This window comes from Phodopus roborovskii, unplaced genomic scaffold (assembly GCF_943737965.1).
Source record: "Phodopus roborovskii unplaced genomic scaffold, PHOROB, whole genome shotgun sequence".
In the NCBI taxonomy this organism is placed as follows: domain Eukaryota; kingdom Metazoa; phylum Chordata; class Mammalia; order Rodentia; family Cricetidae; genus Phodopus; species Phodopus roborovskii.
Window position 1 is genome coordinate 79,390,409 of NW_026126418.1, and position 27,076 is coordinate 79,417,484.

The 27,076-nt window shown below is 38.8% G+C and overlaps 2 protein-coding genes across 4 annotated transcripts in view; both read right to left on the bottom strand.

Moving 5' to 3' along the window:
* The window catches only part of Scai (suppressor of cancer cell invasion), a 111,587-nt gene extending 97,021 nt beyond the window's left edge, over positions 1 to 14,566 (bottom strand). Inside the window, exons 1-2 of one of the 3 annotated variants that reach the window (XM_051185369.1) lie at positions 14,429 to 14,566; positions 13,841 to 13,885 (exon numbers count right to left, since the gene is read on the bottom strand). In XM_051185369.1, the coding sequence (XP_051041326.1) occupies positions 13,841 to 13,885; positions 14,429 to 14,481 (98 nt within the window). In that variant the 5' untranslated portion in view covers positions 14,482 to 14,566. Of the gene's footprint in view, positions 1 to 13,840; positions 13,886 to 14,095; positions 14,117 to 14,428 lie in introns of those variants that run through there. The other 2 variants (XM_051185370.1, XM_051185371.1) reach the window with 2 other exon arrangements.
* Positions 14,567 to 21,382: 6,816 nt separating this feature from the next.
* Positions 21,383 to 27,076, bottom strand: part of Ppp6c (protein phosphatase 6 catalytic subunit) — a 33,012-nt gene continuing 27,318 nt past the window's right edge. Inside the window, exons 5-7 of the mRNA XM_051185386.1 lie at positions 25,498 to 25,577; positions 25,134 to 25,343; positions 21,383 to 21,674 (exon numbers count right to left, since the gene is read on the bottom strand). Coding sequence (XP_051041343.1) covers positions 21,426 to 21,674; positions 25,134 to 25,343; positions 25,498 to 25,577 — 539 coding nt within the window. The 3' untranslated portion in view covers positions 21,383 to 21,425. The remainder of the gene's footprint in view (positions 21,675 to 25,133; positions 25,344 to 25,497; positions 25,578 to 27,076) is intronic.

A 27,076-nucleotide genomic window follows, 5' to 3' on the forward strand; every position in this document is an offset into this window, starting at 1 on the left:
CCTACTTTGTTCTATGTATTTCCTGTGCTTTGTGAACAGGAAAATATTCCTTTCTTCATAGGGCTTACACTATTATGATGGGGTTGTCCTTCTTTATATGTTTATCTTACTGGTTGATGAATAAAACACTGTTGGCCAATAGGGCAGCAAGATAGGCAGGTCTAAAAGATGAGAATTTTGGGAGGTGTAGGCAGAGAGGACGCAAGTCAGGCGTCTCTGTAAAGTAAGACCACATGGAAATACTTAGATTAGAATGGGTTAATAATTAACACAGAGCTAGCCAATAAGAAGCCCAAGCCATTGGCCAACAGTATAATTAATACAAGTCTCTGTGTACTCATTTGGGTAGCTATGTGGCACATACTTATAATCACAGTATTTGAAGGGTCGAGACAGGAGGATTGGGAGTTCAAGATCATCAGCTATATAATGAGTTCCTGGGCCAAAGAGACTCTGTATCAAAGTAAGTAAACTTTGTGTCAGGGCCAGGAATGAAATTTTGTGGTGGGGCACCTGCCTCGTACACTAGAGACCCTCGGTTTGGTCCCTGGCACTGCATAAATAACAATAATAATAAGGTGATGGGTCATAAAGCAGAGACTACAGATGGCCTCAAGTCACCACTCTAGCCAGTGCCTCCCTGAACACTGTGTTAATCTCATATTCTCCACATCATTCTTGTGTTCTCCATAGGACTCTTTGCCAACAAGCAGCATGCCCCTTCCCACCCTATGTCTTCTCCATGTCCTTTCAGTTGGTAACATCTAGATGTTAAGAACTGTATCTGAACTCAGACGTTGTTTTTGAGTTTTTTTTTTTCCCCCAACTAGTGCTATATTTCAGACAAGGCCAAGCATTCCTGTCTTGAAAATCCAAAATCAACAAAAATTCAAAAATTGTTTGAGCACCAAGATGATGCCGTAAGTGTTAAGTTCCACAGTTGACTCGTATGATGTGTTGCAATCAAAATGCTGCTGTGCTAGAACTATTTCAGAATGCAAGCATATTGTATATAAAGCAGTGTATATAATGCAAACAAATTCTGTATATAGACTTGGGTTCTAGCTGTGAAACTGCTCAACATATAGGTACATATTCCAAAACCTGTGCTGACCTCCAAATCTGTAGCAGCCAGGTCCCAAGCACTTCAGATACAGGATACTCAACAATAAGGGTAAAACAATGTACAAAACTGTGTTTGTCTTCACTTCCCAGTCATTACCTTGAGCAAATCTCTTTTTCCTTGGGTCTCAGGGAAACTGGGTTCCTCTCTAAGTGGAATAATCCACCCATCTTCCAACAAGTTCCAAATGAGGTGAAAAATAAACCTATCTGCTGATGAATGCTACAACCTCCAAATTAAGATATCTTCTCTTGCCCTCTCCTCCCATTTACTTCAGTGCCTGATAAAAGGAAAATTCCAAGATGACCTAAAATTTAATAAGGTCCAGAGTTGGAGAAAAGAAAGTGAGGGGAGTTTATCAGCTAACAGCTATGTATCAAACCAAAAGCCTAGCCTAAATTCCTGACACTGCTTTTAATCTTTCAGTTTATTCTGATACTACTAACAAGTCCTAACACTACCACCAACCCTCCCCTGGTTTCAAAATTTCTCCATTATCTTTTCCTAATGTATTTCTTTTCCCCAACTGGTCAGTATGGTCTTCATTTCTTCAGTAAACGTTTAATGCCTTGAAAGAACTGAAACATATTTCATTTATTAGCCCTCTCAGTCTTCTCTGACCTTCTGTCTTTAAATTCTCAGTTGTGCTACTCATTACCCATCTTGTGTCACAACATAGCAGCAGTGATGACTGTGGACATCAGCATAAATTCCTGAACTCTCATCAATAGTTAAGAGCACCTGTTGGCTTGTAGAAGATCTGGGCATTCCATTCCTAGCACCCACACAGTCGCTCATCACCATCTATAACCATAGAAACTCAGTTTACCTGACTTACCACCTTCCAAGTTCCACAGGCACCAGGCACACATATACATATACATGCAGGCAAAACACACACACACACACACACACACACACACACACACACACAAAGCGAAAACAAGACTTCCATACCATTTTTATAGATGAAAAAATTGATCTGTAAAGTTGGCTTGACTGATTCCAAAGTAACTGCTTTATCAAGACTGGGGTGGGGTGAGGGTGCTGGAGAGAGAGCAGTCACTCTTTCAGAGGATCCAGATTCAATTCCCAACATCCACATGGTAGTTCATAATTGCCTATAACTCTAATCTCAGGGAAATGGATGCCCTCTTCTGGCTTCTGTGGACACCAGCCACACACACGGTATATAGACATACATGTAGACAAACAACAAACACCCATACATTCATACACATATACATAAAGTAAAGTAAACGGTAAATGATGCAGCAATGAGTGGTAGTACAATGGCAATAAGCCCAGCATTGAAAGAAGTTGAGTGGAGCATCATCTGTTCAAGGCCAGCCTGTGGTACATAGAGGCTATATAGCAAGGTGAAAAAAAGTACATCAATTGTGGCTTAGTTAATTTTCTATTGCTATGATAAGTAGTACATCGTGATGAAAGGAACATACAAAAAGAACAGTTTACAGGGAATTACAGTTTCAGAGGGCTAGTTAGAGTCCATGACTATCATGGAAGGAAGCATGGCACTGTGCTGGAGCAGTAGCTGAGAGCTTATATATGATTCACAAGCACAGGGCAGAGAGAGAAAGCTAACTAGGAAGGGTATGGGATTTTAAAAGCTCAAAACCCACCCCAATGACTACACTCAGTATTTCACAAACAGTTCTACCAACTGGGGACTAAGAGTATGAGACCCTGAGGATCATTCCTATCCAAACAACCACATTTCCCATGTAGAAGTACATGAAAACAGAGCTGCCTACATAGTAACATTATTAGCAAGTATTTTCTTTATTTAGTAAAAAATATAATTTAATGAACATATAAAATGGAAATCAGTGAGGTAAGAATCAGTAAGGGCACAGGACATGTAACCCATCATTCATATATGGGGAACTTAAATGTTTTCAAAGATAGAAATAGTTTTCCTTACAATTGAGGTAGGTCAATTTATGACCTCTACTGTAAATGTTAGCAAAATGAAACATCAAGCCAATTACTTACTGCTGTATAACTTAAAACTAATTTTTCTTGTGTTCATGAATCTACATTCTGGATGGAATTGGCAAGGGCACATCTTTGTGGATACAGGGCTTTGGAAGGGATCTGGAGGGTTAAGCTTTGCAGTTGTAAATGACAACTCAGCACATGGCTGGCAAGCTGAGGTTAGATGTCTGCTGAGAACTCAGCTGGGGTTAGAACCAGGGACTTCAGTTTTTCTTATATAAGCCACTCATGACTCTATGGCATCTCACAGCATAGCAAGGAAATTAGGTTCTAAAAGGAATGGTCTAATCCCCAAATTTTCTAATTGTTACTACAGTCACATTCTATTGATAGTCATGGTTACAAGGGATTGCTCTGGTTAAAAGACAGAACATGGGCATGAAAGAAGTGTTGTGGTCACAGTCCAAGTAGAAGATAAGGGATAAAAGACATAACCTATCCTTATCAATAGGATATATATATATATATATATATATATATATATATGTATGTGTATATATATATATATATATATATATATATATCAGAAGATAACAAAAGGTGACTTTTAGTTGGTTATGTAATTTGTTGTTATTAAATAGGCTTTTCCTATAAAAAGCACAGCAGCCAGGAGAGATGGCACACACTTTTAATCCCAGCATTGAGAGGAAAATGCAGGTTCATCTCACAACATTTGAGGCCAGTCTGTTCTACAAAGTGAATGCTAGGCTAGCCAGGGCTACATACTGAGATCCTGTCCCACAAAACAAAAAACAATAAAGAGACTAAGTGATTAAAATGAATCTAATGGCCTATTAGAGTCTTTAGAGTCTAATGAGTTAAAATTACAAAGAGGTAGAATGATTATATATTCCCCATAATAGTCATTAAAAAAAAAAAAAGAAAAGAAAAAAGAAAACCAGTGATCTTTCTCCAAAAATTAAACACACTGAGTTGGAAAAGTTTTTTGATACCAAATACCTAGCAGATACTAAAGTATAGGCTCTCTGATTTATTTTTCAAAAAACTTGGGTATGATGACTATTCTTGTTGTCAACTTGACTACATCTGAAATTAACTGAAATACAAAACTGGAGGGCATACTTGTGAGGGTTTTTTGGTAAATTTTAAGTAGAAAGATACACTTATAATCCAGATCTTTTGAATGGGGAAAGGACATGCCCCCAACCCTTTTCCCTTCTTTTTTGAGACAGAGTTTCTCTGTGTAGCTTTCGAGCCTGTCCTAGACCTAGCTCTGTAGGCCAGGTGTAAAGTTATGTGTCATCATCACTCTGATCTTGAGTTGGGAAGACACAATTTTAATCTGGGCCACATCTTCCACTAAAAGCCTTTCTATGTATATAGAAATTCATTTTATAAGTTCTGTTACCTTGGAGAACTCCAAACTAATACATCAGGAAAGCTGCTTTTAGTAAAATTCTGAAAGAATTTTCATTCACTCATTCATTTCACTCTTTTGCCACTAAAGTAAAAAACCCTTAAATCAGAGTGAAGAAAAAGCTGAGGCACCTGCATAGTGTTTTAAAGCTGGTTTCCTGATAGAGAACAACGTATTATACAACCAATGTTGAAAAAAATGAATGAAACCCCTAGGCATGTAGAAAAGAAGACAAGTGACTCACAGCCTGCCAAAGCCTAGGGGATTTTACCAGTACAAGGGAATATACACTCTTCTAATGTTCAACAAAGACTGCCTTTATATAAATTGTCAGCCTGTTCTGTAAACTAGAGCAAGAAATGCCTGCAGAGATGTCTGTTCAGGTGTTTGATGGGGAATGTCCTTCTGTATATACGTTTCTCTTATTGGTTGATGAATAAAACATTATTTGGCCAAGACGCAGGAAGATAGATGAGGCTAGGAGATGAGATTTCTGGGATAGGCAGAGAAAAACTGGAAAGAGATACCGTGTAACTGGCAAAGGAGTAACAGGTCCGGGCATTCTCTGGCAAGCCAAGATCATATGGTAATACTTAGATGAATAGAAATGGGTTAATAATTAAGAGAGTGCTAGCCAGTAAGAAGCCCTAGCCACAGGTCAACAGTTTTATAATAATGTATGTCTCTGTGTACTTATTTGGGGCTTGAGGGAAATGGGACCTGATGGAACAGAAACTCTAGTAACAGGTATTCCCAACATACTGAGGCAAAAGGAATTCTTTTCAAGAGTAAAAATTCTGCGAACTACCAACATTATCAGATCCATGAGAAAAATCAGGAAGAACACAAGTACTAAATTTCATTTGGATATTGTCATAAGGGCATTCATATAAAATAGTATGTTGAAAAAATAATTGATTTGGTTAAATTTCTTAGGAAACACCAAATAACTACCAATTAATGGTAAACATTTGCATAAGGCATATATGAAAGAAAAAAAAATCAGATTGGGTGTGAAGGCATACACCAATAGAGGCTGAGGAAGGTGGATGGCAAGAGTGAGTTCAGCCTAGGCCACAAAACAAATAACTCTGTCTCAAGAGAGGAGAAGGAAGTGAGGGCTGGGGAGATGGCTCAGTGGGGAAAGCATCTACAATAAAAGTTCTAATCCCTAAACACAAAGAGCTGGGCACAGTGGCCTGTGTTTGTGATCCCAGCGCTCCTATGGTGATATGGGAGGTGGAGAAAGAAGCAAGCATCCTCAGCTCACAAACCAGCTAGATTGGCAAGGAAGCAACCCACAACAGAGAACCTGTTTCAAACAAGATGGCACAACTGAGACTGTCTGTCCTCTTACATACAAATGCACAACATGGATCTTACCGACTCGTATTCACATAACAAAGTAACAAAAAAAGAGACATCAATGCATCCATTTGGTTTTTTTGTTTTTTGAATCCTTACCACATTCATCAATCCCCAAGTCTCCTTTCCTTTCCCGGGGAGGTTTATGTTTGCTTCCTAATAATGTAAATTTCGAGGAAACTGTGACCACAGAAAGGTGAGAGCTGCCAGATATGGTTGCCACACCCATAATCCCCATACTAGGGATACAGGTCAGCCTGGGGTATACAGTACAAGAAAATTGAAGTTTATGTCATCAATGAGGGGAAGGGATCCTTAGAGATGTTATAAATAGAGGAGGTCTGAAGCTACAGCTCCCAGGAGTACTAGACAAACAGCACAATTACATAGGGAAATAAGCAAAGAAAGCTAAAACCCTAATTATAAAACCCCTGGGCCAGAATCTATAGGATCTTGTGCCCATTTTAGTCAAGCATTCCATCACTGAGACCAAAAATACCCAAAAATATTAATTCAAAAGGAGAAAATATTTACTCTGGCCTATGCTATGGGGGATTTTAGTACATGGTTACTTGGCCAATTTATTCACTTTGGGCCTGCTGCAGCATAGTATATCACGACAGGAGTGCACACTCATTTCACAAGACCATGAAGTAAAGAGACAGGAATGGCTCTGGAGTCCAGAGTCCCTTTCAAGGACATAGTTTTACTAGGTCCCACTTTGTATAGGTTCCATCATCAATATAAGTACTAAGTCTTCAACAGAGGTCGGGGGAGGGGGGTGTACATTCAAGAATCAAACTGTAGCTACATGGACTGAAAACTAAACTACCCTTTAGTTTCTTATGGCTTCTCAAATTATTTTTTCTTTTGGTTTCTTGACACTGAGTTTCTATTTGTAGGTCTGGCTGTCCTGGAATTAGCTCTGTAGACCAGGCTGACCACAGAAATCCGCCTGCTTCTGTCTCCATATAGCTGGGACTACAAGCATGCACCACCACTGCCTGGCTCAAATTTTTATATAATCTTAACAAAGGATACTTATACCAGGTGGTGGTGGCACACACCTTTAATCCCAGCACTCAGGAGGCAGAGGCAAGCAGGTCACTGCAAGTTTAACCAGTTTGGTAGTGAGTTCTAGGACAGCCAGAGCTACATAGAGTGACCCTGTCTCAAAAATCAAAACAACAAGAAGTTCAAGACTGCTCTGGACCACCTAGCCTGATCCTATAATTAATAAATAAATAAATAAATAAATAGATAGATAGATAGATAGATAGATAGAAAGCAATTAAAGTCAGAGGTTAACTACTTTGTCCAAGTGATCAATGCTATTACTTAAAAGCATTGCAATTCAAATTTTAGTTCATAATTTTTGTCTCAGCATTATTGACTTTCTAAAAATGTTTTATTGTTTATTTATAGGGACTAGTTATATATAGTCAAGCTGGCCTCAATCTTCAATCCTCCTTCCTCTGAAGCCTGGAATTACATGCACATAGACACTGCTGACATTTGAGCTAGGTAACTGAGGCAGCTGTCATGGTACTACAGAGTATGTAGCAGCATTCTCCCACGCACTAAATACTTAAAGCTCTAACAACCAAATTTGACTCTGCCAAATGTTCCTTAAGAAACAAAAATCTTCAGTTGATTTGTTAGCTCTGGACAAGAAGCAGATTCCCAAGACCTATTCCCTTCAACTAGTCCACATCTCCATTTATTTCACCAACTGCTAACAGTGTATCAGACTATCAGACTCACTGATAGATTAACTTATCGGGTGTAAGTCAGAGTCCTCATGACCCAATCACTTCCTTAAATTCCCTCAACACTGCTGCATTAGGGATCAAGTCTTCAACACATGAGCCTTTGGGGACCTTTCAGATCCAAACCATTAACAGTTGAGAAGCACTGCTTTTTTTTTTCGAGATTCACCTCTGTCTTCCAACAGTCACATTATCACTAACATTAGCTTTCTTGACCTTCAGGGACTACAAATGTCTGGAATCTACCCTTATCACCAGAAAGCAGAGCTAACTACAAATTCTTTGTATATAAACAAAGTTTCACACTGTTTCATATTTCAGTGTATTTTTCCCAATATGGCCATATATCAATCACTATGTCTACATCTCAAGAAGCCAGAATTAAAAAGCATTCCAATAGTATTCCAATTTTTTTCTTAAACAAATTACATATACCAGAGCCTAGAGAGGAAGATCAGCAGTTAAGAGCACTTATTGCTCTTCCAGAAGATCTGAGTTAGTTCTCAGTTCACACTGAGAGGGAATCCAATGCCCTCTTCTAGCCTACATGAGTGCTAACCTGCATTCATGTACATTGAATGCATGTACATGAGTACACACAAAAATAAAAAAATATTAAACAAAAAAAGAAGAAGAGGATTAGGACATTTTAACTACTTACAGTAATAGAGACATCTTTTGGGCCAGTGAAATGGCTGACTTGCTGCCAAGTCTGATGACTGGAGTTTGATCAAAACACTGCTGAAAGAGAGGAACCTCAAGTTTTCCTTTAACCTACACACACACATACACACACGATGATGTCAGTTTAAAAATTACAGTTGGTGTGTGTGTGTATGCGTGCTTGCCTGCCTATCTATCTACCTACCTATTTATCATAGATCATGCTGGGGGGGTACATCTGTGCATTTGTCCATTGTGCTGGGGATTTAACCAGGACCTTCAACAACTGACTAGATTTCTGCAATGTGAATTCTACCTATATAAATTGGACTTTGTTCTAAATAGGAACTGAAAGAGTTCTCCAGCTCAAAACTAAAGCATTACTAACAGATATGTTGAATTTCCAATTTTCCAAAACCAGAAAGAGATCAATTTTCCTGATTTGAATATCCTTTCAGTCTAATTTACCTACCAGGGGCATGCAATAATATCACATGACTTTCAACCATCAAGTCCCCAGCCCACAGGAGCCACTCACCTGTTAGCATATTAGTTTACTGAGCCATCCATATCTCAGTACAAAGTAAAATAAATTCTGAACATAGTACTAGGTAGAAAGATGAACTAAGATGAGTAAATGAAAGTTTAAAATTAATAGCAGGTGTCTTAGGAGGTGCCTCAGTTCTGCTTAGACTGAGAAGCATTCTAAGGAACAATCCTTAAAATTTCAGTATGGGGACACAGTTTGGGTGGTAGAATGTATGCTGTGGTGGTTTGAATAGGTATGGCCCCCACAGACTCATGTATCTGAATGCTTAGCCCATAGGGAGTGGCACTATTAGAAGGTGTGTCCTTATTGGAGAACTGTGTCACTGTGGAGACAGGCTTTGAGGTCTCATATGCTCAGGCTGTGCCCAGTGTGGTGCACAGTCTCCTTTTGCTGCCTGCAGATTAAGATCTAGAACACTCAGCTCCTTCTCCAGCACCATGTCCTGCCTGCATGCTGCCATGTTTCCCTTTATGATGATAATGTACTAAACCTCTGAACTGTAAGCCAGTCCCAATTAAATGTTTTACTTTATAAGAATTGCCATGGGTCATGGTGTCTCTTCACAGCAATAGAAACACATGCTTATCATGCATGAAACCTTGGGTTTAAGCTACCACAATATATAAACCAGGCTGGTTATATGTGTGTAATCCTAGCATTTGGAAGGTAGAAGCAAGAGAATAGTACAGAAGTTCACAGTCATCCTCAGCTGCATAATGTTTGAGACCAGCCTCAAATACATAAGACCCATGCTGAGAAAACTTCATGGTGTAGCTAAGTCATACAGTGCTGACCCAGCACGCACAAGGTCCAAAGCTTAATCCCTAAAGCTATGATTTTTTTTAAACAAAACATGTATTGACTTCTCCCCCTCCCATGAATAGCCACCAATATAAATATAGAATAATTATATTACCTAGATATAACAGATACCTATATATAGATACCTAGAATATAAACCAGTTAGAGAAATCCATCCTCTTAGTTTTTACAGTTAAAAAAAAAGTTTGAGCAATTTATGTTTAATGTAAGATACCATTTACTCATTTCTTCACTTTACTACAGAAAATGAAGAGCCAAACCAGAGATACAGTAGGCTTAATTTTATTCTTTTTTTTTCTCTCAAAAGCTTCTTTGACTTAATTTTTTGATTTGTAATTCTCAGAACTATATGTCTTAAAAGAGAGTGAGATAGGACTGGAGAGATGACTCAGTAGCTAAGAATGCTTATTGTTCTTGGAGATGACTCAGGTTCCATTCCAAACATTCATTTGATGGCTCATAATCATCTGTAACTCCAGTTAAGGGAATCCTTTTCTGATCTCCTCTGGTGCCAGGCATACATGTGTACACACACATATATGCAGGCAAACATCCATACACATAAAGGTAAACACTAATTTTTTAAAAGTGAGAACTGCCATGTTGTATCCAGAAAAGTTTCCTTGTAGTCATCTATTACTTAAGGCTCTTACTTTCTGCTTCCTCTTTTGCCATGGATTAAATCTTGGGTGAAGGGCAGCTGCACATATGAATTTATAGGAGTTAAGACATCATACACAAGACCTGCCAGACAAAATTCCAGCATGGAAAAGGTGGAGAGACAAAATCCTACTCCTTTCTAAAGAGCTACTGGCAGTCAAGGGACAGTCAGTTTTCTTTAAGGGTAAAGCTTTTAGTGGCTAGACCATCCTCCAGTGAAGGCCACACATCTAAGCGTACATAGCAGTATAAACTGTGCTTGGGGGAAATACAGAAAGGCATGTACACACAAAATTGGGTAGTTCGGGAAAGGGGGAGGGGTCTTGGAAGAGGGGTTGAATATGATCAAAATGCATTATTCAAAATTATGAAAGCATTAATAAAAAATGAGGACAGGTAGGCTAGAGAGATAATTCAGTGGTTAAGAGTTCTGGCATCTCTTCTTAAGGATCTAGGTTCAATTCCCAGCACCCATATGGCAGTTCATAGCTGTCCAAATACCACCAGATCCTTTTCTGGCTCTACAGGCACCAAGAATGTATGTACATGGTGCACTGGTTTTCACGAGTTCTTTTGTATTTGGAACTTACAGTGTCCAGAAATTTCTATGCCAAGTGTTTATACTAGGTATTTTGAAATGCTGGGATTATTGAACTAATTTTCTAGTTTACTTCCCCTGAAGTCCCCTCTCCCCAGGCTCAGAAAGAATCCCCCTTCCACCCCTATTGGTACTGAGGATTTAGCTCAAGGCCTCATGCATACCAAGAAAGACAACAGATGGACTTGCATGAATGTGAAAGAAGGTAGATTCACATTTAGCCAAAATCATCACATGTACATATGTGTATAGGCTATTATGGGAGCTAAAGAGGAAGGAAAAGAGGATGGAGAAATCTCCCATCAAGGATGTGATGTATGTGCTAAGTTTTGAAGAAAAGAACAGAGTGAAAGTATCCAGAAAGAAAGAATAATCACATACAAAAATTAAAGAGAAGAAAAGTTCTGGAAATGGCAAACAGAAGATACATTAAACAATTCACTTATCTTGGCTTACCAGATTTCAGGTCCATCAGAGACGATTCCTATGGCTACAACACTAACAGTGGCTGGAAAGGCAGGAAACTCTGAATTATGTTGAACACAAAGATGAAACACAAGAGGCTCCTACCTAAGAAATACATGGTCAACTTGTACAGCATAGTGAATAAATTAAAGATTAGAAGCCAAGAAAGTGGTCAGGAAGCGGGGAAACGAGAAATAAACTAGGGCCATCATAAAAAGTAAGTAACATAGCTTTGTAATATTTTTATTTCTAGTTACCACCATTAGAAAAAGTTAAAAATAAAAGTTTGTGTATGTGTGTGTGCATGTATGTGTGTACATATAAATGCAGTGGACTTACCCCTACTTCTGGTAGGACAGAGATGAGGGGAGATAAGTAGATTCACACTTCAGATCATAGGAACCCTATTTTACCACATAGGCTACAAAGAAGCAATAGGCTAAGCAGTAACTAGAGTACTGCCTGTTATAAAAACAATTTTAGTAATAGCAAAAACTATGTAATTTAGTCCAGGGAGATAACTCAGTGAATAAAGACACTTGCCATAATGTCTGACAAACTGAGTTAAATCCCTGGGACCCACAAGATGAACGAATGGACTCTTGTAAACCTGTTCTCTGACCTCCGTACTTGTATACACACACACACACACACACACACACACACACACACACACACACACACGCATACACACACTAAATAAATGCAAATTTTAAAATTTATTTACTCCAGTACATTTTATTATTCTACCATGTAATTATTAAAATTCAACAGTGATAAATTTCACATTCACATTTTTTGCACTAATTTAAATCTAGTTTTATACTTGTCTCATTTTAACACTAAATTTTAATTGGTAGGTTTAGTAAATACTTAGACTTCATAAAATTTACAGATGTAAGAATAGATTTACATACCTAAGACATATTTAACGTTTTCCAGTGAATGATGAACTTGTAAATTTAAAATAAGGGACCAGCAAGATGCTTAGCAGATAAAAATGCCTTCAGCCAAGTAAATGACCTGAGTTTCTGCCAAGGGACCCACATGGTGCACAAGGAGAACTGACTAGTGTAAATTATTCTTAGCTTCCACATGCAATGTCCACACTCATACAAAATGAATAAATAAACAAAAGTAAAAGAATTTAAATTACATTAAAAAAATATTCACAGTACTGGCTGGGTGGTACCTTTAGTCCCTGCACCTGGGAGGCAGAGGCAAGCAGCTCTTGAATTCAAAGGCAGCCTGGTCTACAGGGTGAGTTCTAGAACAGTCAGGGCTACAGAGAAACCAATCATGTCTTGAATATCCAAAAAAAAAAAAAAAAAAAAAAAAAAAAAACAACCAAAATTAAGAGGAAAAAAAAAATCATAGTACTGAGGTAAAAATAGGCAGATAGATCCAGGGATCTGCTGGCTAAGTAGCAGCTTAGCATAATGGTGAGCCCCAGATCTCAGTGATGGAGCCTGCCTCCAGAAACAAGATGTATGACTTATGAGGAACAACAATATAAGCAGATCTTTGGGCTCCACATGGACACACATACATGTGCATTTACAGAAACATACACACAAACACCTGCATGCACAAACACATATCCACCTACAAAAAAAAAAAAAAAAAAATACAGTTTCTTAGCCTGTATGGTCTTAGCTCTAAGTGACTATGGCAGTGGATATTTAGGCCTAAAAAGTAACAAAAATATCTGACTACTGACCACTCCCACCATTGGCATTTGTATCTCCTTAATGTTGAGGAGATCTGCATATTAACAGACAACTTCCAAAGTATTAATTATGAAAATGGTGCCACTGGCCATATCCCTGATACTCAATTCCAATACCAAGATAGGTAGAAAAGAAAATCTTCAAATAACTAAATAAAATTATGTGTAGTATCTAACACATGAAAACACACTAAAACATATTTGTGGGATGAACACTTTTTCATGGCCCAAGGAATAATTCAATTGCCTGTGGCCTATGTAAGTCCTTAATTACTATTTTCCTAGTAACCATTTAAGTTTTAGACTTTATTTTTAAAAAGCCAGAAAAATAGTTCAGTTCCCTGTTGTGCAAAACTGTGCCTCAAGGAAATAATACACAGAGAATTTATACACAACACTTGGCACATAACCGCTGTTCAATGAACCTCTCTGTTAGAGAGATGCCAGAGAAGTTGAAATTATGACTAAAGCTGGAAACTAGGCTTCTTAATTTTCTGTTTCCTGCACCATATGGGGGTGGGGGAAGCAAGTGGGGCTGGGGAGATTTGCAGTTCTCAATAGGAATATCTTCCATGCAGTTGCATTCATTAAAAAAGACATAAATAAGAAACTTCATCTACTGACCATGTAATTATGCAGCACAGGGGCAGCCAAGCAAACAGAAAAACACGAAGCTAAGGAGGGAGGCATTAGCCTTACCTGCTTTTCCGTTTTCGGGGTGGTTTCTCCACTGTGCCAGTCAGTCTGCAGATCAAACAAATGAGACCTGTAACTAAAAGAGCGCACACCCTCTGTCTCCCCTAGCCCGTGGGACACTCTATGTACCACCCTCCGGGGCCACAGGCTGACTACAGGTTGGCCGTCCTTACCCCTGACCTTACAAACCCCTCATGATGGACTTTGTTTCCCTCCCACGAAAGAGCGATTCCGGGATTCACTGGTCCCCTCGGTTACGCGCCCCAATGCTCCACTCCCCCAAACCACCCGCCCCGTCGGCCTCATTGTCTGCCGGGAGCCCAAGGGCCCCCAGCTCCCCTCGGCCGCAGCCCCGCCCCTCAGCTTAGGCCCCCCGCATTCCTCTGTTCCTGGTGGGGCGCGCGCCCTCCGTTCTGGCTCTTGCATCCTCGCTCCCCGCCCAGATGAGTTGGTCGCTCTCAGCGCCCCCAGATACTGTATGCGTGCACCTCCACCTCTCAGGGCTTGGAGTCCCGACACCTCGGCGGCTCCTGGGCCCACTCCCTCGGCCCCCCGGCCCTAAGCTCCGCCTGGCACCGCAGCCCGCCCCACCTGGGGGCCAGGCGACTCCGCGGCTGCTGGGATTGCCGGGCTCCTCTGACCATCCGGCTCCTGCTCCGCCGAGGGAGCTGTTCCGGCGGCCACAAGGCTCGCAGTAGATGCTGAGACGACGGAGACTGGAGTAGGCGGAGAGACCGCAGGAGGGCCTCGCGCCTCTGCCAGGCTAAGCTGCGGGGCCTGCCCCCATCAGAGCCTCTCGTTCTCTCCTATTGGCTGAAACTGCAGCGTGCCTGGAAGCCCGACAGCCGATTGGGCGTTCGAGTCTTCACGTCCCGCGCTGCCCACCCCGAGGTTTGGTTGAGACTGCAGGTGGCGGCAGAGGTGCCTTAAAGACTGCTAGCAGAGCGGGAGCAGCACTGCGCGCCACCGTGCGCCAGAAAGAGGGAATTGTAGTTCGGCGCCAGACACCAGCCTCCAGGTTGTGCTCTGCATCCTGCATCTTAGACACCTACTATTCCCCTGCTTCCGCACCGCCCCAGAACCCAAATCAAGTACTACATTTTCTCCAAATACATCCAGAAGTTCGAGGGTAAAGCAGCGTTCTAAATCACCTCGAATGCAGTGCCTGCCAACATTTTGCAGAAATGGTCTCAGCTTAGTGCTACCCTTCAAAGAGATCCAGGTAGGAGCTTGTAAGAAAACACGAGAATTTCTTTAATTATCACGAAAAAAGAACCAATTGCAATACTATAAGAATTGTATTCCATTTTGAAAAGCATAAAAGGAACTGCTTCTTGTGTAAACTAGCCATTTTGTGTCACTGCAGATTATTCGAAAATCTACATCAGGTGATCAATTTTAGTATAAAATTCATGTATGTAAAACTACCACCATGTAAGTACAATAAGTATTAGTAGCCTATTATACTCTAACAAAGCTATCTTTGAAAATATAGTAAATGTATATATACTGCATCTTAAGAATATTTTGGAGTAGAGGTTTTGAGACTGTTTCTCCATCTAGCCTTGGTTGTCCTGGAATTCACTTTGTATATCATGCTGGCCTTGAACTCAAGATACAGCTCCTTCTGCTGCTTGAGAGCCAGGATTAAAGGTGTGAGCTACCATGTCAGTGAAGAATATAATTCTTAAGATGAGTGTTAACTATACATCTTTACTCCTATGCAAAGTTGTCTGGCAGATCCTAAGTTCATTTCTTCCTGCTAGATTTGGGAGGAGGCATAAAACTTTCTTTTGAGCCACTTTCATTTTATTAGAACACAACAAAAGCAGTGGCAGAGTAAAAGGTGCTTGCTGTTAAAGCCTGCCATTGAGTTCAATCCTGGAACCCACAGAACAGACTCTCCAAGCTCTGACCTCCACATGCACATGACAAACACACTTGTCCACACAGCACATGTCAGCAAATGAAAATTCATGAGGACAAATATCCCACAAATGTCCATATAGTGAGATCCTAGTTTTTCACAGAACCAAATGCATTTGGTGAAATGGGTTCTTTATTCCTAAATGGTTCATCTTGTTATCCATCCTTGATGCTAAAATGCTTTTATTTGTAAGAAACAAAGGGATGCAGTAAGTTGTAGTGGAATTTTATTTTTTGCATTGCTTAAGAGCTCTTAATACATTTAAAAGAGGGAGGTGGAGAAAAGGGAAGAAGAAAGTGAGTCATGTGGAGACATGTAGGGAAGCAGAAGTCAATTGTGGAAATCAGTAGTTCTCTCCTTTCATCATGTGGGTCCTAGGGATCAAACTCAAGTCACTGAGCTACTTTGCTAATCCACCACTGAGGATGTAGCCTAGGACCCCCAATATGTGCTTCTCCACAACAGCATTTCTAGGTGTTATAGGAACTTTGAGTTGGTTTATATGTACTGGTGTATTTGTGTACAACATGCATGTCTAGTACCAATGTAGGCTCCCGAGATGGGAGCTGCAGATTGTGATTTGCCATGTGGGTGCTGAGAATTGAACCCTAGGCTTCTCTGGAAGAGCAGTTTGTCCTCTTAACTACTAAGTCATCTCTTCGGTCCTGTATGGGATTTTAAGAAATGACTTTGATTAGAGAAAATATTATGAAATGTCTGTTATTTTTCCTAAATGATTTAATCTTAGAGTTACAGAGCAACCAATTATTTCAATTTTATTTCTGTTTATTCTTCCAGTAAGAATGAAGGATTTTTGATTGGAGGGCTCCTGTTGTAATCTTGAAATATCACTCATGATGTTCTTACTGACTAAAATCTTCCTCTTCCTATCCAACATTTTCCATGATTGGAAGCATAAACAATCATCAACAGAACTGCAGCTAATTGTTGGGTCTTTCTAAAATGTACTCTTGGTGTGTCCAAGTTCTATCATTTCAGCTTCTGTGCTCTTGTATAAAACATGCACATTCCATTACCCAGCCCATTATTTCATGTCTCCTCTTGGATCAAATGCTTCCTCCAAATTTCTTGCACTAAGAAGGTTACATTGTTGGGCTGAACTGAAGGCTCAATGGTTAAAGAGCACTTGTTTGCAGAGGACCTGGGTTCAGTTCTGAGCACTAACATGGTGGCTTACAATCATAAGTAACTCTGGTTCCAGGGTGTTCTGATGCCATCTTCTGAACTCTGCACATATATAAATGTAGGCAAAACCAATCATATTAACAGAACAAATAAATTTTTATTTTTAAAAAAGCTACACTGTTAGTAACCATGTTTTACCTTGAATTCCTCTTTCTAATCATAATGCTTTTGGTTGAGTACTCGGGAAATAGTTTTAAGTCAAGTACTGGACATTTTGTGGGTGCTATTATTAATATTTTAACCAACCTCATTATATTCTTCTTCTTCTTCTTTTTTTTTTTTTTTAGAACAGAAAGATCAGAGAATTCAATTTGTTCAGAGTCACAAAGCTGCAAAACCCAATAGTGCTTAAAATAGGCTTCAGGAGTCACTGTGTACCCTCCAGGGGGTTCAACTTCCAGTTGTCCTGTGTGACCTTGTCAGGTTACCTCTCCTTTCCAATCCCATTTCCTCATCTGGGGTGGGTGGGGGTGGTGGGATGGGGTAGGGGTAGGGGTAGGAGCAACTTAGAGATCCATATCAAGAGTACCATAAGATATAGGCTAGGCATAGTGATGTATGTCTTTAATCTTGGCACTTGGGAAACAATGCCAGGTGGATCTCTGGAAGGCCAGTGTGGTCTACAATGGTGAGAATCTGTCTCAAAACAACCAGTTCCCCCAACTATCCCCACCCCCAACAAAAAGGATCACAAAACAGGACGTGTGCTGGATATGAATGTAGCTCAGTGGTAGATGGCTTACCTAGCATGCACAAAGTCCTGGGTTCATTCCTCAGCACTGCAAAATAGGGCATGGTTAGCATTTACCTAAAATGCTTAATTACTCATTTAAAAAAATTCCACTCCCATTTATATATAAAATGTTGAGAACCATTATCAGGTACTTACAGAATGGCATATACTATGCAATAAATGTTTTTGTATAAACTTCATACATTGTTGAATTAAGAACCATGTTATTAATCTAAGCATAAACTTATTTTTATAAGAAAGATGATGAAGGAAACTTGCATCATTTTAAGGGGGCTCCTGAAATGTTTCTTTGGTTTTGATTACCACATCTTTCATCATTACCACACTATAAACACACAACTGACAGAGTTGTGATGACCTCATGAAGCCTGGTTCTGGGCACAGAATCTAGGTTGAATAAACAATGCTTTTAAGGAGCTGGAACACTTAGCCCAAAGGCAAATGCAGGGGGAAAAATGGTTAGTTCCATTTACCACACAACCAATGAAAACGTAAGCATTTCTTTGAAAACAAATTATATGAAATGCTACTTTCTTTTCAGGGAATACTATAGACTGCAGTAGATAAAGTTATTTTTCACAAACTTCCTACAATCTTTTTATTAATTGACGTTGAGGGAATGTAGCACTTTTCATTCAAAGAACTGGAGGTGCTTCACAAACATTAGCAATTAAAAAACAATGACATTTAAATATCTGGATTCTTGCAGTTAAATCACAACTCTGTACACAATTTTCTAGAGACTGACAAAAAGTGATTCTACTTCTGACAATGGCATGGTTTTACAGTACAGGCATTTCCCCAACACTTGGAGCTGGGTTTATAGAGCAAACACACACATTATCTTAAATGCAATAAACAGTTTGAATCTTATTTCAAAAGCAAAACTCAGTATTTAAGATGTAAAATCTTCCAACAGTTCTAGACATCCAGATGAAACAGGAAATGATACACATTGCATATTAGATGTAGTCTTGATCAAGGCTTTTTAAGGATCGCATCCAAGAGAAAACATTTAAAGAAGTGAGATTAGATTCTTCATTAGCATTGATCTATGGAAAGCTAGCCAAAAGTCTATTAGCTGTTGAGTGGTGGTGGCACATGCCTTTAATCCCAGCACTTGGGAGGCAGAGGCAGCTGGATCTCTGTGAATTCGAGGCCAGCTTTGGTCTATATATCCAGTTCCAGGACAGGCTCCAAAGTTACACAGAGAAACCCTGTCTCGAAAATCCAAAACCGGGGTGGGGGAGTGAGGGGAAATACCTATCAGCCAAATAAAGGAAGGAAGGAAATGGCAATTCAAAGTAAACAGTTCTCACTGGAGCCTAGGACACTTTATTAGAAACCAAGTACATCACAGGCAAATAAAAATAGTTCTTAACCCATTGATACAACATAGGGTATTTTACATTCAGCCTAGATACAGGAAGTAGCAGATTCCCTTGTTTACAGATCTCTGGCTTGCAAGTATCTCTCACCATATGATTACTCTATATAATACATAGCCCTTGTTAGGTAGAGGGATCCAAATATTCTTTTTCAGTCTTGCAAGGAAGGTCCAATACATTCACTCTCTTTCCTTCATAAGTCTAATAGTAAAAACTACTTTTTCCATGCTTCAAAGCCATTATTCAGTTGAAAAGTCAGGCAAAATAGAGATGGCAGTAAAGGGATGGACAGAATATTATTGGCACATGCCCAGCTAGTGAGTGACAAACAAAAGCAGTACACCATGACTTGAAAATAAGTCATATTAAAGGAGAATGAAAACAATAACATCAACCTAAGGTAAGAAGTGTGAAGTACAAAGAGGACACTGAGAGTTAAAAGCAGTGGAGAGCAAGCACTTAAATACAATTTATGGTAACACAAACAAGAAACTACTGCAGAGAGCTGTTAAAAAATCTACACCAAGGTGTCTGCACCATTAATTCCAGTGTTTCACAATTCAAAAAATACATAGCTACATATTCTTGTGAGATAAAAATACCTTTCCACCTGAATTACACTGGGGTTAGCATATTAACACAAAGCCACTGACCCGCCATTAGTTCAAGTGTGTGCAGCAAATATCTCAGTCATTTCTTTCATAAACCTATACATATAAAAACTGTAAAGGAGCTGGGTGATTGGGGATAAATAAAATCAAAACAATATTGTGCTCATTCAGTAAAAGAAACCCTGATGAAAGATTGTTTTCCAAGAATCTTAGACTATTAAGATTTTTATTGCATTTTTAGGTAACCTGGGAGTTCTTATCCTGAAGGGGAAAAGTTGTTTTAAAACTACCTGAACAGATGCTAAAGTGCTTTATCAATTGCTTCACATAGATTTCCTGGGATAACAAAAAAATACTATCACTGTAAAGGGATACCAACAATTTCACAAGATGGTACATCCCAAAATCATCAATGACAACAGTCATAAGAGATAATGATATACTTGCCCTTATTAAGTGGACAATTACATATCAAGAACTGACCATCACAAGAGAACAGTCTATTTCTTTCCATACTTTAAATAATCTGCTTATGATTACAGTTCACAAACACAAGAGTTCTGATTTTTCAGCCTTTAAAGTTGCAGTTAAAAACTAAATACTTTGTAAAAGTTAAGGTTAAGAGTTACAGAGAGAGAATGGTTGCTGTTGAAAAATATACATTTACTTGGTGATACTTATGACAGAGCGTAAACTGGATAGAGCACATTCTACTTAACTGGTTATCAAATCAACACACCAATGTTACAAGTATTAAATGTTTTTCTATTACTATAGAGAACAGAAATTAAAACATTAATGTGGCAGTTATGTTTTTTAGGCACAATTTAGTGAGATTTTAAAAAAAATATTGAATTTCAATTGAAATTTAGACTTACTAAAGGTTCAAAAACTCTTAGGAAAACAAGGAAAAAAAGGAAGGAAAAAGAAAGAAAAAGTAGCTTTCAGGTAACAATGTAAGTTGTTTAAAATTTCTAACACTTAACCTATCTGGGTTTTAAGATTACTTTATTAAAAAGTACAAGAAATCTGAAAAAGATCAGTACAATTCTCTTAATGTACAAAGTCATACGCTATAGCAGTTTTTAACTAAAATTTAAAAACACAACAAGGAGGGCAGCCCTTTAGATCAATTTATTTAATACCCTTTTAAAACATCAAATCACCCAATAAGGACAGTGAAGTTTACAGCTGGAACAAGGGTACATGACTCAGGCATCGCAGTCCATCCTGCCCACTGGACAACTTTGCTGCTGAAATTTCTTCAGTCCTACCAACCAAAAACAGAAGGCTGGCTGATACAAATGAGGAGGATTTCCATGTAATTGTCAATTGGCTTTTTAAAAGAGGAAATGCTTCCTGTTTCCCCAGAACAGCAAATAAGCAAGAGCTACATGCAGCAATGTGAGTATTAAGACATTTCTCAAGTCTTCTCAAACAAGTCCAAGGTGGGGATGGGATGAGTAACGAAATTGATAGAAAAACATTGCTATGGACACCATAACAAACAATAAATTTAGATAATTTAAAATAAAAAAAAAAAAAAAAAAAGGCAAGAGGCAGCATTTCACCAGCAAAGTGCTAAAAAAAAAAAAAAAAAAAAAAAAAAAAAAATCAAGAAGGTATATTGTAGAGGGTACAAGAAAGGTTGGGTAAAAGAGTAAAAGAGGGCAAAAAGTAGGCCAGTGGGATGGCAATGGCCTCAAAGGAAATATGGTGTCGTGGTTCTGGGAGGAATAACACGCTCTGAATCTGGAACTGCCCGGAATAACTTTGGTTCTCTTGTATTGACATCTTTGAAGACCATGATGGAAGCAATGTTTCCACATCGATAGCAGTAGTTAGGAGCAGACCACACTGTGACCAGCTTCTCATCAAACATAAACTTATAGCCTTCGTGCACAAGTTGATGTGCTCTGCAGATGAGTTTTAAGTTGTTGATATGAACAAACTGCAATTTAGAAAGGCATTGTGAGTATTCCATCCAACAGTTTAATAACTATTCCAAGCAGCAAATGTCACTACTGAAGTTATGATTCTAAATACCACTCTATAATCACCCCCAAAATTTCCAACATCAGTTTGGCCAAGTCTATTCTAAAGTACATGACCCATAATTTGAAGTTTCTAAGCCAGCTCCTGTACTCTCAGTTACTTGGAAGGCTGGGTAGAATAAAAACTTAAATCTACAAGTTTGAAATCAGTCTCTGCAATACAGCGACAGCATTATCTTTAAAACAGCAATAGTATAATAGATGGCTAGGTTGGCAGCGGTACTTTTCAACAGCCCTGATAACCAGAATTCAATTCCAGAACCCACATGGTAGGAGAGAATTGGCTTCCATAAGTTGTCCTATGATCTTTTCATATCCTTCCAACATAAATATATATATATATATTCAAGTTTGAGGCCAGCCTGGGCTACCTAATAAAAACCGTATCAAGGAAAAAAAGATTACATAATTACCACCAGATACAAAACAAAGGTTTTCTATTTAATGACATAATACTAACATTACTATCAGTCCTATTATGTGAGGATTTAATGTATGCCACAAAGAGATATTATTCTTTGCAACTTAAAAAGGAAAGGATTTAGACTTGGTAAAGTCTTTCCATAAGTGAGGCTAAACCAATGGCTCTAACCCCTAGTTCTATGACTCCTTTATGTTGGAACACATCTTAACAGAACATCATTACTGTGTGTGTGTGAATGCTATCTGCCCAAATTTGTTCATGGCTGCTTTGATGTATGCATTGTTTTGTATATGTATAGGGCAAGTAGGTACATAGTTTGATAAAGCCGCAATCATAAAAGAGCAGCAGAAGATGCCAGGTGGTGGTGGTGGTGTACATCTTTAATCCTAGCACTTGGGAGGCAGAGGCAAGCAGAGTTCTGGGTTTGAGGTGGTCAGCCTGGTCTACAGAGTGAGTTCTAGGATAGCCAAAGCTATACAGAGAAACCCTGTCTCGAAACAAAACAACAACAAAAAAAGATGTCAGAATTTCTGTATCTTATTTGTAAATTATTTGCCCTGAAAATTTATAGCAAACAGTTTCTGAATTTTAAAAACTGCTGTATTCATACAACCAGCACAATAGATTATTATGGATCAAAGATTATAATCATAACATGTCTTGTAAATTGTAAGCAAGGAGTTATTTTTATGTTATTACTATCTAATAATGGTTCTTGTTTTCATCTACTCATGGAGATTTAGGAGGTGCCTTGGAACAATATTGAATTCTCTTAGTGCATGTGTTACTTTAAAATTTAAATTCAGGCTGGAGAGATGGTTTAGTGGCTGCTTTTCCAAAGGATAGAAGTTTGATTCCCAACCACTATGCAAGAGTTCACAACCATCTGTAACTCTAGTCCCAGGAGGTCTAACACCTTCTTTTGGCCTCCATGGGCACTTTATGCACATGGTGCACAGACATAGAATAAATAAAATAAAATAAGGTTAAGTCATACAGAGTAGTGCACACCTTTAATCCCAGCACTAGGGAGGCACAGACAAGCAGAGTGAGTTCCAGTACAGCCAGGGCTGTTATAGAGAAACCCTGTCTCGAAAAAACAAACAAAACAAAAAAACCAAAATAAAAGAAAATGGTTAAAACTTTGACTTAAACAAAAACTAATCTTAAAAAAAAAAAAAAAAAAAAAAAAAAGGAAATAAACTGGGATTAGAATACTGTCAGTTTATGCTGGAGAGGATGTGGAGAAAGGAGAACACTTTTCCACTGCTGGTAGGAGTGCAAACTTCTACAGCTACTTTGTAAATCAGTATGGTGGTTCCTCAGGTAAATGGGAACCAGTCCACCTCAAGACAAAGCAATTCCACTCTTAGACATATACCCAAAAGATGCACATACATACAAAAAAGGACATCTGCTAATCATAGCAGCATTACTTGTAATAGCCAGAACCTGGAAGCAACCTAGATGCCCCTCAACTGAAAAATGGATACAGAAAATGTGGTACATTTACAAAATGGAGTATTACTCATCGGAAAAAAACAATGGAATCTTGAAATTTGCAGGCAAATGGATGGAACTTGAAGAAACTATCCTGAGTGAGGTAACCCAGTTTACAAAAAGACAAACTCAATATGTACTTACTCATATATGGATTTTAGATATAGAGCAAAGGTATCACCAGCCTACAATCCACACTGACAGAGAAGCTAGGAAACAAGGAGGACCTTGAGAGAGACATACATGGTCCCCCACAGAAGGGAAAAGGGAGATCTCCTGAGCATATTGGGAGCATGGGGGAGGAGAGAGGGAATCAGGAAAAAGAGAAGGGGAGGAGGGGAGAGGAGACTATGAGAGAGCAGGAAGATTGAGTCGGGGGAAAAATACAGAACAGCAAGAAAAGAGATACCATAATAGAGGGAACTATTATAGGTTTTAAGAGAAATATGGCACTAGGGAAATATCCAGAGATCTACAAGGATGACCCCACCTAAGAATCTAAGCAATAGTGGACAGGCTACCTTAAATGCCCTTCCCCTATAATAAGATTAATGACTACCTTATTTGCCATCCTAGAGCCTTCATCCAGTAGCTGATGGAAACAGAAGCAGGCACCCACAACTAAAAATTGAGCTAAACATTGAGCTTAACTCCTGGAGTCCAGTTGCAGAGAGAGAGGAGTGATGAGCAAAGGAGTCAAGAACATGCTGGAGAAATCCACAGAAATAGCTGACCTGAATAATGGCGGAGCTCATGGACCCCAGACTGATAGCTGGGAAACCAGCACAGGACCTACCCAGATCCCCTGAACGTGGGTGTCAGGTACGAGGACTGGGCCTCTGGTAGTTAATCAAGTATTTATCCATAGTATACAAATGGACTTTGGGAGCCTATTCCACATAAGAGGGATACTCTCTCAGCCTAGACACACAGGTGAGGGTCTAGGCCCTGCTCCAAATGCTATGACAGACTTTGAAGATTCCCCAAAGAAGGTTTCACATTCCCTGGAGAGCAGAAAGGGGATGAGATAAGTGGGTCAGTGCGGGGCAGGGGAGGAGGGGAGGGAACTGGGATTGATGTAAAAAAAAAAAGATTGTTTCTAATTTAAATTAAAAAAAAAAAAAAAAGAAGAAGAATGTTAGAATATATGTATGTTTCAGGATATTTGATCTGCCATTAAAATGAACAAACAAAAAAGTTGCTTATCTTCTCTGGCCATCTTATTACTTAACTATTATTTTAGTAATATCAGCAGGTAATAGTGGAATAGTTGCTTTCACTATATTATCTCACTGAACCATTCAGGAAACATCAACTACAGTAGAAATCTGACACACATAGCAACAATAATTTTAGGAAATTAGGCTATGAGCTTGATATCTGAAATCAGTGTTATTTTACCAATTGAAGAACTATTTTTCCAAAATTTTACCTCATTTGTGACTTTTGCTCCAAAAAGCCAACCTGCTCCTCTGGGACTGATTGCCCAAGTGTCAACATCTTCAGGATCTGACCAAACCAGGTCACAAAATGCTCCTTTGTGAGGAATTTCCTGATTTCGTTCAATGGTTCGAATTTGATCCAGTGTTTTTATATCAGGAGATAAGCCGCCATGAACACACAAAATTTGCTCATCTATTAACTAGCAAAAAAGAATAACAAAGGATGATAATAAACTCAGTCATGTCTAAATTCAACAATAAATACTGAAACTAAAGAAATGGCTTCAACCGATAAATATACGTAATATTATTGGCAAGAAAAATACTTGAAGTTCTAAGGAGATTCATACTTACAGCTGCTACTGTGAGCATGTCAAAAACTTTGGTACAATATCTCCAGGCATTAGCATTTCCATATTTGGTTTGGCACTCATCTGTGAAGAAAACAGAAATGTTCTCATTACTGAATATATTAAATGCTAAAGTGATCTTTGTTACAAAAGAAATTCACCTTAATCTAGACCAGAAAATTATGGTACATATTCATCCCTATTTTTCATATATAACCAAAAGAAATCTACTAAAAATACACATATTCTAAGGAAGACTGGGCTACAGCTCAGTGGCAGTTGTTGTGCAATATTCCTTTTCACTGTATGAAGATGTATCATTATGTTTGGTTTATAGCAGGGATTTCTGAACAGAGACAGTGCTGGGAAGAAAGGTGGAGTCACCAGCCAGATGGAGAGGAAGCAGGTTGGGCAGTACAGAGAAAAGGTAACCGAGCCATGTAAAAGATTTTGGATTAAAAATATGGGTTAATTTAAGTTGCAAGAATTAGTCAGAAATAAGCCAAAGCTCAGGCCAAGCTTTTGTGAGCTGGTAGCCCAAAGAAAAATCTGTCTACATGTATGTGCTTACCTTGCAGCATGTGTAAAGCCTAAGTTCAATCCACAGTACATATATACATACATACAAATAAGATGGGGTTGGAGAGATGGCTCAAAACTATCTGTAACTTCAGTCATTGGTGTTACATTCTCTTCTAGCCTCTGTGGGCACCAGGTCCAAATGTAGTGTAGTGCATATACAACATTCAAGCAAAACACTTATATACATAAAATAAAAGCAAACCTTTAAAAAGCACGTCCCCTTAAGAAATTATAATCCTTTTTAAATCCAGAAATGATCCTAAAATGAAGTTGGAAATATCAGCCAAAAGGTTATCATGTGGATGGAAATTATTGATTTCATACATGCCAAACCAAATGCTTTGGTCAGTTATGTTAATGCAAAGTAATTCTATAAAATAGTGCATTTCTTTATATGACTACCTTATTATAGAAGGACCCTTAATTATAAGTGCATGAGTAATTCCTATCCCAACATTTCTCAGGACAAAGTTTTTCTTTGTAACATCTTCTGAGAATTGCAACAGTCAAATTCTAACAGGCAAAACTAATTAAACTTGGAATATTAAATAGGGCCAGGGAGATGGCTCACCAGTTAAAGGCATTGACTCTAAGCCTGATAATGTGATTTTGATCCCCAGGACCCACATGGTACAGAGAAAGAACTCCTCTGACCTCCAGACATGCACATATACTCTCAGAGATCCACCTTCTTCTGCCTCCTGAGGGCTGAGATTAAAGGCATGAGTCACCACAGCCCGGGTCCATACATTCTCAGACATTAGTGTGAGAACATAAGCACATGCACATATGCACAAACACATGTAATTAAAAAATTCAAGTCCTCAATGTATGTTTATCAGTGTGAATTAAGCAACCAATATGATTAAAGGCTATCTAAGGCTTTTAAATCACTGTAAATTCATGGTAAATAAAATTATCTTTTCCTGAGTAGCTACTAATCTTTTTGTTAAATAACACTATAAAAATTACTAAGTGAACACACTTTTGAGAAAGAGAAA